General features: G+C 46.6%; 1 protein-coding gene across 2 annotated transcripts in view; it reads right to left on the bottom strand.

The window, feature by feature from the left end:
• Positions 1 to 238: 238 nt before the first annotated feature.
• Positions 239 to 15,025, bottom strand: part of SLX9 (SLX9 ribosome biogenesis factor) — a 116,590-nt gene continuing 101,803 nt past the window's right edge. For both annotated transcript variants that reach the window (XM_090045061.1, XM_090045060.1), the window contains 3 exons: positions 10,941 to 11,085; positions 3,289 to 3,357; positions 239 to 901 (listed from right to left, as the gene is read on the bottom strand). In XM_090045061.1, coding sequence (XP_089901187.1) covers positions 778 to 901; positions 3,289 to 3,357; positions 10,941 to 11,085 — 338 coding nt within the window. In that variant the 3' untranslated portion in view covers positions 239 to 777. The remainder of the gene's footprint in view (positions 902 to 3,288; positions 3,358 to 10,940; positions 11,086 to 15,025) is intronic.

The following is a 15,025-nucleotide window of genomic DNA, read 5'->3' on the forward strand; positions in this document are numbered from 1 at the left end:
GTGCCTGAAAGACAAGTTCTCTAGCTTGTTTAGAGCCTGATTTGTAATGCTATCGCACTGGAGTGAATGCTTTTGGTCCTACTGCGGAGCATTAATTTTAACAGTATAAGATAGGCTTAGGGTCCTCTTTTTAAAAAAATAGGACATGCTCTCTTCTTTGCAATTGGACACAGTGATGAGCATTACTTTATACTTACACCAGTATTTGCCAAAACAGAACCCAGATAGACAAACTCAGTAAGAAAAATGTCGCAGTTTATTTTAAAGATTATTTTCATACAAATAGTACCTCTTTGAGCAGTGTTGACCCTTATACAAATCTACAGCAGTTTCCTGTTCTTTAATCCATATGCAGCAGAACATAACAGTAAGGAAGGTGTTTCAGATCATCATGGAAGAATACTGGAGGATTTCTATAAAGGCCTGTCATAACAGAAAGTAAAGGAAAGCAGGTATACCTCCACTAAGCAGCAGAAACAACAATCTTTTAAGAAGTGTGCTTTCAGGAAGGAAAGAAAAGGTATTGGGACCCATTGCTGCAAGTCTGATCTGTACACAAAAATGCCACAGAGCACTCTGCCCTGTGGGATACTTGCAAAAGGAGCAGCTGCCAGTGTCCGGAGAAGATCACATTACTCCTGTAGACAGAAAACAGGGCCACCGAATTTAATAACCTGCTGGACTGTTTCCAAGAAGTGTACAATCCAGGAGAGGCTCGCTCAGTTTTAGGGACTCTTTGGCCATTGCCACTGTGTTTGTTCCATCCCCCATGAAGTCTTACAGGGGGCTTCCCTCCTCCTGTTTCATCCTCTTGGACAGATGTTCACTGATGGCCAGCAGGGGGTTAGCTTTGTACAAGGGGTTTGTGATGACCTCATGAAACCGGGCCATCTCCTCCTCTCTGAAAAAAACAACACAAAACAAGGGAAGGGTGAGTAGACATTGTACCAGCAAACCACCAGCACAGTGACAGGGTGGACCAGCCCATAAGGCAGTAGCTCCTTCTACAAGAACAGGAATTACTCTGCTCCAAGTCTACAAAGCCAAATAAAAGGTGCTGCATAAGTTTACTTAGACTTCAGGAAGGCCTTCAATACAGTATCCCACCCCCTACTGGTGAACAAATTAAGAGGCTGCGACTTGGATGATTACACAGTCCGGTGGGTGGCAAATTGGCTAGAGGGTTGTACCTAGAGAGTGGTAGTGGATGGGTCGGTATCAACCTGGAAGGGCGTGGGTAGTGGGGTCCCACAGAGCTCAGTCCTTGGACCGATACTCTTCTATGTCTTTATCAGTGACTTGGACAAGGGAGTGAAGTGTACTCTGTCTAAGTCTGCAGATACAAAACTGTGGGGAGAAGTGGACACACCAGAGGCAGGGAACAACTACAGGCAGACTTGGACAGGTTGGACAAATGAGCAAAAAACAACAGAATACGATTTAACAAGGAGAAATGCAAAGTGCTGCACCTAGGGAGGAAAAATGTTCAGCACACCTTCTGCTCGGTAGCACAGAAGCAGAAAGGGATCTTGGAGTCCTAGTGAACTCCAAGATGAACATGAGTCGTCAGTGTGGCGAAAGTCATCAGCAAAGCTAACTGCACTTTAGCATGCAGCAGATGCATGACAAACAGAACCAAGGAGGTGATATTTCCCCTCTATCAGGCACTGGTCAGACCGCAGTTGGAATACTGTGTGCAGTTTTGGGCGCCACACTTCAAGAGGGTCCAGAGAAGGGCCACTCATATGGGTAAGGGCTTGCAGGCCAAGCCCTACGAGGAGAGACTAGGGCACCTGGACCTCATCAGCACCCGCAAGAGAACATTGAGAGGCAACCTTGTGACTGCCAATAAATTGGTGAGGCTCTACTCACCAAGGTGTCCCTGGGGGTTACAAGAAATAATGGCCATAAGCTAGCAGAGACTATGCAGGGGGTCGGACTCAATGATCTATTGAGGTGTCTTCTGACCCTAACCTCTATGAATCTATGAACTGGCTTATTTCATCCAGATCCAGGGCTGAAATCCAGGACCCTCACAATACTGGTTTTCAAAAGATGGACCCAGTGTCATACTGAGGGTACAAACATGTGGTTAGAGTGCTACCACTTCATGGGGAACTCTGAACCTAGGAACCCAGAGCTGCACATACCTCTAAAATACATCAGCAAAAAAGTAGATTCCTTGTCTATTATAACTTCATCTACTTTTAAAAATCCTGTCTGTGGCAAAAAGGAGAGGAACATACAAGGAATCCCTCTGTAAAGAGGGGTTACAGTTGGTTGCTGTGGAAATGACTGCATCACCACAGAGTAGAATAAGCAGAACGAAAGTAAACGAGCCTGAGTTTTCAATGCTAATGGTTTTCCATTGTGGCCACTGGGTTTTTTTCCTGCCTTGTTGCTTTTCCTATCAACTTCTGCTGCTTAAATGCACCTTCTGCTCTGCAGAACATATGTAACCACTGCTCATCATATCCAGACTCCTACCAATATCAAACAATGCAACAAGGTTCCATTACGTTTGCATCAGTCATTACCAGAATTTGGCGATTCGAATCACTGTTCCAATTCAATTCAGCCAAATCCGAAGATATTCAGTGCCGAATCTTATTCGGCCATAAACTGTACAGGCAGGCAGTGCTGGCAGGAGTGGCTGGGGGAGCAGCCGGACGAGCCCTGGCTTGAGCCAGCAGCCCTGAGAGAAGCTGTGGCTCATCCAGCTACTCCCCCTCTGGGGTGAGGCAGGCAGTGCTGGCAACCCCAGGAGAAGCTGCGGGGGCTGGGGAATGGAACCGGGAGCACGGGGAAGCCCCTGCTCATTCCCCCAACCCCTAATCATTCCCCCCAGCTCCCTGCAGCTTCTCCTGGGGCTGCCAGCACAGAGGGCAGCTGGATGAGCTGCGGCTTCTCCTGGGGCTGCTGGCTCAAGGTGGGGCTTGTCTGGCTGCTCCCCCAGCTGCTTCCACAGGTACCGCCTAGTGCCTGCCTGTACAGTCTACAGCTGAATCTCTGAATTGATTTGGAGGCTTCTGATTTGATTCAGGGAGATTAATGGTTCTCCCGACTTGATTCGGAGATTTGGCTACCAAATTGGGCCGAATCTCCTCCAAATCGAATCAGCTACTGAAGGTTCGCATAGTCCTAGCAGCAACATCTTCAGCTTCAGTTTAAATATGTGAAACTATGCTAGCCTCCCCTCACCCAGCTGAATGAACTCAACTATAAGAAGAATAGTCCCAGTGCCAAGAGGGATTCAGCTAAGGCACTTTCTGGTAGCTGGGTACTTACAAGAGCCTGTGCTTCTGGACTGGCTTCATTTGACTGAAGTTTGTTGGCTCTGCCTTTGCTTTTGAGTGCCTGTAGAGGGAAATAAAAATAGATAACAGTTTTATAGAAGGGAGACACTATGCCATATGGCGAGGCAAGGAAAAGAGTTCAGCATTCTAAATCTGTACCTCCTAGGGAATCTGATTAACATCTAACTATATGAACAAAAGACAAAAAAACAACCATGCATGCAGCCAGCCAGCAACAGTGCATAACAGTGGCTTGAGTGTGTGTACATTCACCATCAGAGCACTCCATCATCATCATCATCTCTAAATGATCAGTCACTTTCTGTTCAGGACAAACTTATAGGGCGTCTCCCCAAGTGTTCTGTGTGATTTTTTTCCCTTAGAGAAAAGGGATTCCTTCACTTACCTTTCCTACTAATCCTGGAATTACACTTCACTGTTAACTGTGCCAAGCTCCTGTCTGAACCCCAGTGTTCCTTCATGAGGCAGGCAGGGAAGTTTTGCCAATAGTGCAGTGGGACGGGTGCTGGAACACCCAAGGTGATCCACAGTTTTAAGACTGATGAAGAGGCCATTGCCTGCCTCACTGTTGCCATCTACTCTGAGTGTTTCTAGGGATTCTTTTTTTTTTTTTTTAATTATGTGGTCCTTCTTTCATTTCCCCCTTTTTGGCAGAATGCCACTGGCTTTGAAGCTATGGGATGCAGCACCCATCTCCCTTTCTCTCTCAGCATAAATACAGCCCTAATGTCTATGAAATTAAGTCTCATCATGAATGTGCTAGAGGCCTTAGTTCCTGGATGAAGTTTCTGGTCAAAACCAAGCTAGAGACACACCCATCCCAGACAAACTCCAAGTCCACTCATCAGGACGTTGCCCTGTGACATGGGAGATTCCTGCTCGAGTCCCTGCTCTGCTTACTTTAGATCAGGAACCTCAACCTGGCCCTTTCCCATAACAAATGAGTGCCTTGAACAGTCAGTGTATGGGGTCTGAGGTGAGTCTCTCTCTGACTCTTCTGTTCTATTGTTTGTAAATATAAAAAAAATCAAATTGCAGCAGGGCTTTCAACCTCAGGTTCCAAATTCCCAAGCAGGTGCCCTATCTACTGGTCTAGAGAGTCAGCCTGACTTACTCATGCTCAATGAGCATTTAAGTAGTGATGTGAAATGTTACAACTCCAACAGAAAAAAATGGGAACTGAGCTGGATGATTAGGGCACTCGCAAGGGGCACAGGCACATATGGGTTTCCTGGTCCAAATCACAGGCACATGCCGTGATCGCAGGGCTAACAGTTGTTTGACGGTAGATGTAGTCTTTCCACAGAAATCTTCCAGAGAGCTCTGTTTCACCTTAATGCAGAACAAGAACATTTTTTAAATGCTGCACATTTTTTATAGTGTGCATGCCCTGTTTTGTGACCAGCTCTCTTTACATAGAGGTTATAAGAGTGCATGGGCAAGGACTATAGGGCAGCAGGACAGCCAAAAGGCTCCCTCTCCAGGTCCTTGATTTCAGGGTCAAAGGTGTACTTTGTTCAAGTAGTTACCCACAGTCTGGGACAGCACAGGGCCCAGCAAACACTCTGCGAGCAATGCAGACAATTTGTGAGCCCCGCTTCTACATGGGGCTTAGCTGCAGAACACTGGCAGTATGGTACAGGCAGCAGATGGCTCAGATGTGCCATGAGAAGCTAGGGGGAGGGGTCTGCTTAATTTTGGCCCAAAAACCACTGTGAAACATGGGTCCTTGGGAAGATTCCCCCAAACACCATCTGCACTGGATGCCAGTGAGAGCAGCAGTCTCCTTAAGACCTGTCCAGCAACAGCCTTTCCCTGCATGGCAGACAGAAGGTACCACAGCTTCAGCTGGGTCTATCCCAACAGCAGTCACTGACCAAAAACAGCCTTCCCTATTTTCTGCCTGAGCAGAAACATTCGCTCTCCCCATTTGCTAGCAGGGAGACCTTTTTCCCCAAGCTTCACCGATTACATAACTACACAGCCACTACCATGCTCCCTAGTTTTTAGAAAATAAGGGCTGTCCAAGCCATTCTCCCCACATCTGCCACCTGTCCAGGACAGCTGAATCTTCACTTACCCTCATCTCATGGACAAATCCTCCAGAATGTACTTTTCCCTGCCAGACCACTGAAGCCTGAACAACACAGGAGCATGTCAATCAGCAAAAAAGAGGAGCAGTGTAGGGCGTTTAACATGCTCCTCCAATTAGCAGAAAGCAGGGGTTATGTAGATAGATCTCTAACGCTATGCTGACAACTTCCCCCCTAAGTGACTGCTGACAGCCACAGGCCAGAATTTTTGTAACACAACGATCAACTGTGTCACTGCATAACATGGGACTAAGAGCACACGGGGCGGGGAAAAGCAACAAGAACAGATTAACTCCTACGAGACAAAGTCGGCTTCAAAAAGAAGAATAATTTTCGAGTCTCCCTCAATCACTCTGCTCCACTATCTACAAGCGGCACCTACAGTTACTGACACTGAGGAGAACATCTTTTCCTTAGGGCGCTCATACTATGCATTCATGTGCACTCAGCTTCACGGCTCTCTTATGCTACTGCCCTGCCTGCACAGGCTGTCCACAGCAACAAGGAGAAAAGGCAATTGTGAAGCCACAGTCACTGGCAAGGAGGCTATCGGACAGGGGCTATGCCTAGTCATACTTTAAACACGTTTCTGAAAGGGGTGAGATTTCAAAGTCAGCATCTCTAGAAAACAGATCCTATTTACAGGCAAGCATTCCTAGAAATAAAAATCATCAGCCCCTGAAAAAAGCAGCATATATCACAGGCAGAACTGTCCCCAACACTAAATCCTTTGTAGCTTTCCATGAGGATTCAACATTCCTTTAGAAACAGCAAGTCCAAGTTTGTGTTCAGAAATTGCTGCAGTTCTATTTTCAGGCATACTCTAGTTCTGACCCCTAGCCAGCCTTATGAAATAGGTCTGTGCTGATGACTCAACCAGCTGTGGTGCTTGGAAAAGTTAGTGTGTGAATCTCCAGTAGCATGGCAGCTCTGGTTGTGAATGGCAGCCTCGTTTCATTCTGCTTTGTTGCCTTCATTCATTATAAATCAGAATAAAACCCTTACTGTAATGCTCTGTTACCCAGCAAGAGATCAAATTTCTGGAGAATCTAATCTTTTATTAATAACGCTGACAAATCACTGGAGTATTATCCTTCACTTATGCAACGATTCAAATCCTACAAAAGCTTCTTCCAATTATTTAAGATGCACATGCACACACACAGAGAAAATGGGAGACTAAAGTCACCCTTGCATAAGCCAGAGAAGGGATTTAGCTCCATGGGGTGCAGGTACTGATGCGGTTCCTCCAGCCCAGTGACTTGTGTGAGGAGCAGGATTGTACACTCTGATAGGGGCCCATTCCCTATCTGGGCCAGTCTTGCCCCTCCTGCATCAGTCACATACTGATGTGGGCTACACTGGCTGGATTTGCCCATCAGAGTGGAACTTCTCTATGCTAGGCTGCTCCCTCAACTGAGCTCTCCAACATCAGAACCCCAGAGCCGGGACTCCACTGACAGTCTGGCGAAGAACTGGGTTCAAAGTACTATGTTGCTGGAATTCTCTAGTGATGAAGAAAAGGAAGAGAAGTGCTCACATTACAGTGGCTCTGCCTTGTAGCTGATGGCACTGCTCTGAGAATGCCAGGCCACAGGAGATTTAAATTATGTAAGCCATTATTCTTCACTGGCAGCATGTCATAGGAAAGAACAGCCCAAGGTAAATACCTTGTCTACAGGAGTCCTGGGGAAAATCCTCCAGCAGAAATACAGTGAACATTACACACAGTGCTGCCAGAATGCATGGGTGGGTTTGTGCTGCCTCCCAGAAACCACTCCAGACGGGGAATTTCAAGCCCCACGTGCCCCATCTGTAGGCCTGCTTTGTCACTATTTGGAACATGTGATTTCATCCAAGAGACTCATACAACTCCAAATCCTGGCTCAGAATCCAAATAGACCAAATTAAAACCCTTTGGGAGATCTGAAGCAACACTGGACACATCTGCCCTTCACTGTAGTTAAGCCCGGAAGCCAGTATTTCAGAAAAGTAATAAGAAAAAAAATCATTCAACGAACTGGGGATCAAGCTGAAGTAGGGAGATTTTCAAACGTACAAGTGTAAGTTAGATATTTGAGCCTCTGAAAAGAGTCCCCTTAAGACAAGGAACAGCAGCTCCCTTCATCTGCTCAGATAGGGGCCTGGTCTGAGTCAGTGTTCCCCCCTGACTAGAGCTGGAAGCCCAGCACACAGCACGAGCCCAGCACACAGCCAATATTCAGGACCCCTCTAGCTAAATCTGGGTGCCTCGCCAAACAACTTCATATAAAATCAGCCCCGCCCCAGTCCTTAATCTTTCCTAGTTATGGTAAAAGTAAGCTTTTAGTTCCAGTCAAAGCTGATGGTTTGGAGATGGGGATGTTTGCAGCATACATCATGTATACTTCCCTCTCCTGGTTGGATACTCCTAAGAAAAACACACGCAGCATCAGGGACCTAGTAAGAAGACAAATCACCAATCAGAGGTCACAGCTGGTAGGGAGAACAGCACTGTATTAGAGACATGGCGGGCTTGCCAGGTTTTGCCTGGCTCTCTAGGCTTAGGAAACCACGAATGCGATTCGTGGGGCAAAACCCAGCAATCAGAGACAGGCAGGGGGGAGCCCAGAAGACAGTCCACTTCGCCTCTACTCTAAAGGGGAGGGCAGGAGTGGATTTAATTGGGAACTACAGTTCCAGCCTCCTGATTGGTTCCTTTTCAATCTGGGGGCGGAGCCCCACGAAGGGGATATAAGCAGCTGCATGGCGAGCATGTGGCACAGTCAGTAAGGGACTAAGAAGAAGGATGAGGTCCTAGGGCCAAAAATAGCTGAGAGAGCTTCCCAGTGGGTGTACCCGACTGCCCAGAAGAGCCTGAAAGATTCCGCTGCTGAGCAGAAGCAGCAGGGGTTGCAGGCATCGCTGCACAAGGTCCACAAGGGACCGGGACCCTGGGAGCCACAGCGAGGTGGCTCAGGTCTCCAACCCCGGCACAAGGCCAGCCATGGGAGCCAGTGCTACCACAGGGTGAGTCATTGCAGGGCATAAGGGGTGGAGAAGGAGGGGCCAGGTAGTCTGAGACCCATTCCCCACAGTCAGTCCCCCAGGACCCCAAGAATGGAGCAGTTCCCGAGCATGGGGAGCAGTATTCGGAGTGACAGCCCTGGGCATGCATGAGGCAGCCCAGGCCTGCAACTCCTCCTGAGAAGGACTGAGACACTGGGACATGTGAGCAAGTCATGCCCCCCCCAAGGCCTGGAACTGAGCTCCCCCCTGGAGAAACATTAGTTAGGCCAGGACAGCTTATGGACAACCCCCCCACCTGGCTCCTTGGGACACGCGAGTCAGTGGGGCAGCGGGTCTCCTACTGGGGAGTGACACTCAGGGGGAGGCAGCCTCACTAGGAGAGGCAGAAGGAAGGGACCCCCTAGAGAACTTTTGCGCCTCACATTTTGGAGTGTTTTATTGATTGCTTGACATACGCATGTATCTTTGGAGTGTTTACTATTAACTGTATGCCTTGTGTTTTAGACTGTCATTTATTGTGGCACTTCCCTGTTCATATCAGTTGGACCATTATGCTTACCTACTTGTATATGGGTATGTACATAATTATAGATATATATATTTGTAACCTGTAACTACTAACCTTAGTTCATATATATTAAATCTGTACCTGGTTAAGACATTGTTTTCTGTTCCTCTTCTATTGAGACACGACAGGTGGGAAGGAACTGCGAGTAGACTGCAGTTACCATCCCCAGCATGGGTACCTGGCTGGCTTCCCCCCTCTATTGCTGAGAGGGGGGCACTAACATGGAGATACCCAGGTTACAGAGAATAAACACAGGAATAATTCTAAAAACTGGGGAACAAACACAGTCCTTCCCAGGGAGGCAGTGATCTACAAAGGTTGCCTTCTTCCCTTTCTGCCTCAGCACTGCTCAGCAAAGCCCAGGCATGGTTCACCTCAGACCAAAATTAGCTGGTAACTACAGTGATTGAAAAGCAGTGGCCCCAGGGCCCTGTTGTGTGTCCAGGGACCAGAAGTAGCAGTACTTCCTGCTTAGGAGGCTAAGTGAAAGGCACTGACAGGAAACACTACTTTTCAGTTGTATAAAGCCTGATCCCAAACCAGCAGGGAACCTAAGGCAGCTTGGCTTGGCCAAGGCCTCAAGGAAATGAGGCAGTTTAACAATGCCTTCCATTTTGAGCTCTCTACTCTAATGCTCACCTACCAAGTACAAAAGCAAGCATCTTACAAACCACAGAATTGCTATCAAATGGATCTGGGCAGAGTGCACCACAGAGGAACTCCAGTTTCAGAGAACAGAGCACTGGACTTGGGACTCCAGAGAACCGAGCTCTACTTGCAGTTCTGCCGTTGGCCTGTTGGACACATCATTTCTCCTGCCTGTTCCTCAAAATGTCCCCATCTGTAAAACAGGTAAACTGGATACTGGCTTCCTATTTTAGAAAGTATTTTGAGACCTATGGGTGGAAAACACAAGTGGTGATTCTCAGAGTGCCATGGCACCTTGGGATGCTGCAAGATCCTTTGAAGGGTAATGTAAGGTGTGAGGAGTTAAGTGAGGCATGAGCAAATAAGCACAGGCTCAGGCTTGTTCCTAGCTGGATGCTTCCCTGCCCCCACTGGCCAGCTCCTCTGCAAGGAAGTAAGAACTGTGGTATGTGCATTTGTTTTTAACACTGGGTGTCACTCAATTTGCAAAAGTTATAGAGGGGTGCCTCTTGTCCAAAAAGGTTGAGAACCACTGCACCTAAGAGCACCAGCACCAGTCTTACTTTGACGGTCTGTTCCATACAGGCTTTCCATTAGAACCCCCTCCCCAAAATTGATGCCCTCCTCTGAAATGGTCACTCACACCTAGTGGGAGCCTTATCAGGCTGTGTTGCAATGCTGGCTGCATGCACAATACCCATCCTGCTTTCACCCTGTGTTAGATTAAGAAAAACCTGGTTGCTCAAAGCTTGCTCCCCAGTGTGAAAACTGCTCTCATGTTTTGGTTAAAGCTACTTTTTCTCAGCCATATGCCATTCGTGCTCCAGAGAACTCTTCTTTTCATGAAAAAAATCCCTTTATGGGATTCCAGCAAGTGCAATTCTATACTGACTTGCATTAGGAGATAAAGGGCCTAGTTCACAGTTACTCTTGGCCTGCACTTGGGGTAGGGACAGTGCTCTGGAGCAAAGGCAGCTTTAAATCACTTGTGTACTGGGTCACAAAACTACACAAGGGACCCAGTGTAACCAAGAGTAGATCCAGGTCTACCGTAACTCGTGTTCTCTTTTCCCCTAGCCTCTGAGGAGAGCAGTTACAGGGCACTCCATCCTTGTCGCACTCTATATCAGAGCTGGGATCAGGGCTGGGGGGAAGCAAGCAGAGTGCACAAAATTCTCAGGAGGTCTCTTCCACCCACTTTGAGGCTCCTTAAGCTGCACTGGCCACAGAAATAAGTTAGGAGTGTAGCTGAGTACCAGACTGCCCTGCAAATATGAAAATAAACAGTCATGAAGGAATACGCACGCCTTGGGCTGTTTCCTGCCCTTGGTCAGTTCAGAGAGCTCAGGCAGGGCTTCCATCAAAGGCTGCATGTCTCCCACCACTGGGGTTGCCTTCCGCTTTGCTTCGGCTTTCTGCTTCTGTTTGGCAAGCTTCACACTTGCTATTTCTGACAAAGAAAAAGAGAAGTGACAAAGGCTGTCAGTTTCCCAGCACCCAAAAACCTCTGAGGGATGGCTTTAAAAAAACAGAGTATAGATGTGATAAAAACCTTCTTACATTAAACACACTTATATGGTGCTTTCCCTCTCTTAAAACTCTATTTGACCCCTTTATTTCTAAACTTAGTTAATCAGAAAACTCCAGCCAGTCCACTGGACATCTCCCTTCTTGTTTATTTTAGCAGACTGGGAGTGTGACTCCCAGAATGGTTTGCCAGTGGACTATTTCTCTCCCATGCCTAGTCACACATTTGTATGACTGCTTGTATCACAATTGTTGGGCTACAGATGGCAGGAGGGAAAAACTCACCCAAATGGGGAAAAGGAGCATTGAAGACTTGGAGCAGCAGGGTGGATGGCTGGAATGGATTATTAATTGCATAGGCTCCACAAGGAGAAGTGGGAGAGGGGAAGGGGCAGAGGTGCTCTTGCAGCCTTTCAGCTTCAAGACCATGCAATATTGTGAAGAGCCGACTTGCATCTGCTGTACTCAAAGGTAAAATGGTCCTATGGCACAAGCACTGGGTTGGATGCAGTTCCCAACTGTGCCACAGACTCCCCTTCATGATTTTGCAGAAGTCACTTGGGCCTCATCTACACTAGGGACTTCGGTTCTTTGAGCTTCAGTTGTTTCTGCTTCAGTTTGCTCAAAACAAGGGAGCATACACACATTTAACATGCTGTACGGGAGCATCCAAGCTAGGATCCTTGAAGACAGCACTATTAAGAAAGCATGTCCCCAGACTCCATTCTGCATCCATTAAATATTGCTGGGTATGAGCAGAGCCAATCAGTGCAGGGAGGATCGGGAGTGCTGTCTCCCGACAACCCTATGTGAGATGGACTGGAAAGTAAATCTCAGTTTCTGTCATTCCTTCCCTACCACAACTGCTCAGCAGCTCTCCCACTGGCTACCTGCTGTACTGTAAGAGGACAGAGTAACTGGCCAGTATGTAGGATCCAAACAGATAACAGTGATGGAACTAGGTATACTGCCTTCAGTAAGTAGCACCTGATCTTGTTCCCCTCTGGGGCTCCTGCAAGCCAACAGGGAAGCAGGCACTGGAGCAATCAGAGCTTCTACATCCCCCCTACACAGCAGCAGCACCCATGGCAGGGAGCCTCAATCTAAAAGATTCCCTTGATCTGGATGGCCCCAGGGCAGCCTACAAAACCCTGAAAACCAGTTAGTCTTCCAAGTCTATAACTAGCCCTGGGTTAATCTAACATGCCCCAGCTAGATACAACACTCAGGGGCAATACACCATTGAGGGTCCAGAGTGCAATGTGTTTCAGGTACTCCCTAGTTCCATCCAGGCCACAGAAGGTGGCCTGAAAGCCAACTATGCTAACTTGACACCAACTATGCTAACTTGACGGAGGGATGGTGGGCAATTCTGCTTCCTTTGTGGTGTCTGAGTAATACTGCAGCAGTTGAACAGACCAGAGAGCCTGCTCTATTGATTGTGGCCCCTTGGCCTCAGAATCAATGGATCCTGGTCCCAGGCTAGAAAGCTTGGTCCTCTCTGCTCTGGAGCATTACTAGCTAGTTAGTTCATCAGCACTGTGCTACCCACCCTGCAAGCAGCTGTCTGTCCTGTTCACTTCATATTTGCAGGCAGCTCCTTTAAATCAGTTTGTTTGCTACCCTCTCAATTGCTTGAGCTTCTGATGAACTGTGATTCTACAACACATGGATGTTTGTGACTAATCTGGACAGTAAGCAATTCTCCTTCCAGGCGCCTGCCAAGAGCCCGGCTTTCTGTCCTGCATCAGTTCTTTTTTTACTTTAGCCTTATAGAGTTTGGCTACTACTTCACAGACTGCCTAAAAGTTACGTACCCAAAAGTTTACAAACACCTGATTTCCAGCAAACATCCCAGATTCTTTTTCTATGATGTCTTCTTCATCCAAGGAGCCATGCAGTTTCTTCCCACCCTCCTCCCCACCCCAGTGCATGCTTCTAATGGCTAAAGGCTTGGATCAGTTTTCCTTTAGTCGCTTCCCCAGGATGATTTATTTTTGCTTGGAATGGAACATGCTTGTACAAGTTTTGGATTACGTTATTGGGCTGAACTTAAGTTTCCAGGGTATAAGGATCAGACGCCCAAGAAAACAAGGGATAACCTAAAGAAAAATATCTTGGCATTAAAAAAGAAGGAAAGACCAAGGGAAAGAGCAAGCAACAAAATGGTCCAAATAACATTTAGTATTGGGAGGGGCGTGGGGGGAGGGGGGAGAGATAAAGGATATGATTGTGACTACTTTGTAACAATAGGACAGGCAGAGATGAATTTCCTCCATTTGAAAACAGGCATTTACCACAGCTTCAAGCCAGTGTATTGCGAGCAGCATGGAAATTCTTGTTGTTCTGTGACAAGACTGAACACAATGCATAATAATTTTTTTCTTTAGGCTTGTTTAGAAAGCAGAGTGCTGTGCATTTCCTTGGAGTTTCCACTTGGGGCTCTGATTAAAAACACAAAAGCCAACCTGACTGACATAATGAATGCTGATTTTGAGTCTTCTGTCAAAAGGGAAGAAGTGATGCATCAGTTCAGGTCATCAGTCTAGCTAGCAAAGCAAGAGTTATAGAGATGTGATCCTATGAATTTCTCCTTCGAGACCTTAATTCAGGAAAGCACTTAATTGCTTATTTAGGTCCCATATAAGTCAATTTCTATGTATGATGTTCTCCATTTAAGTGCATAGCCTTAGGAATGGAAAAAAGGCTACATACCTAGAATATGCACTCATCCAAACTTAATGTAAGCAATGCTCATTAAGTGCACATAAAATGGTCAATGCCATGCTGTTAGCAACCTTGAACATGATAGAAGGCAGCAGCACTGAAATGAATTAGGTCCTATTATTTTCAAGGCTTCTAATAGCAGCTCTTTTACAACAGTTTACTTCTATGGAGTTAAGGAGAGAGTACATTCAGAAAGATGCTATACGCTTAAGTGGCATATACAATTCACCCATATGCAGATAACTGATGTTTGTTACAATGAAAGCAACAGATAACCTGGGAGTGGTTATGCAGTTAAGAATATTATACATATAAAGAAGGGGAGTAATACTGAACACACTTAAAACTGAACCCGAGCATAATCACTTTCCTGAATAAGGGCCTTAATTGGTGCTGGAAGTTACAGAATTAGTACTCCTAAAACAAATCAACATGCCTATGCAATAAGGACTTCACACAGTTAAGGGAGTTAATCAAGCTAAGGGCAAATTACAGGCAGCAAGATGGATACAAAAGCAGCCAGTGAATTCAGAAATAATGGAAATAGCCAGGGAGGGAGTTAAAAGATAACATGGAACCCAGAGAAGTCCTGAAACAGCCAGACAGTTATTTTTCAACCCACACCCACAAAATCACTACTTCGGGAAGTCTGGCGACCAGCCATAGCACAAATGCTGACCCAACAGCTTGGACTGGCTTCTGACACAGAGGGAACTTTTACAAGCACTTCTCAGATTTTGCTTAGATCACAAGACATACATTAACTTTGCACCAATTTAAAGAATAATTGAAATCTAAAAATCAGAAACAGCAGCAAAATGGGGATTTAAACTTCAGTATTGGCTGTACTGAAGAGTTAACAGGCAAGGTGGCACAGGCTTTTCCTTTTCTGGCTCTGCTACTGGCCTACTGAGTTTCTTCCCTTCTTTCTGTCTCAGGTTCCTCCCCTCTGCCCATCTAAAAAAAGAGACAGTGATTATGACGGGCTCCACTGTACAGTGCTTTAAGATTATGGATATATGCTAAACCAAAGCTGGGCACTCCTATGCATATTGCCAGCTCCCCAGCATTACAAAACATGAAACTGGCTTAACAAATGACAATTTAAAGGGTGGAGTTGCCTATATTTATGCCCA

Source organism: Crocodylus siamensis, chromosome 4, assembly GCF_052110815.1.
Source record: "Crocodylus siamensis isolate JL-2025a chromosome 4, ASM5211081v1, whole genome shotgun sequence".
Classification (NCBI taxonomy): Eukaryota; Metazoa; Chordata; order Crocodylia; family Crocodylidae; genus Crocodylus; species Crocodylus siamensis.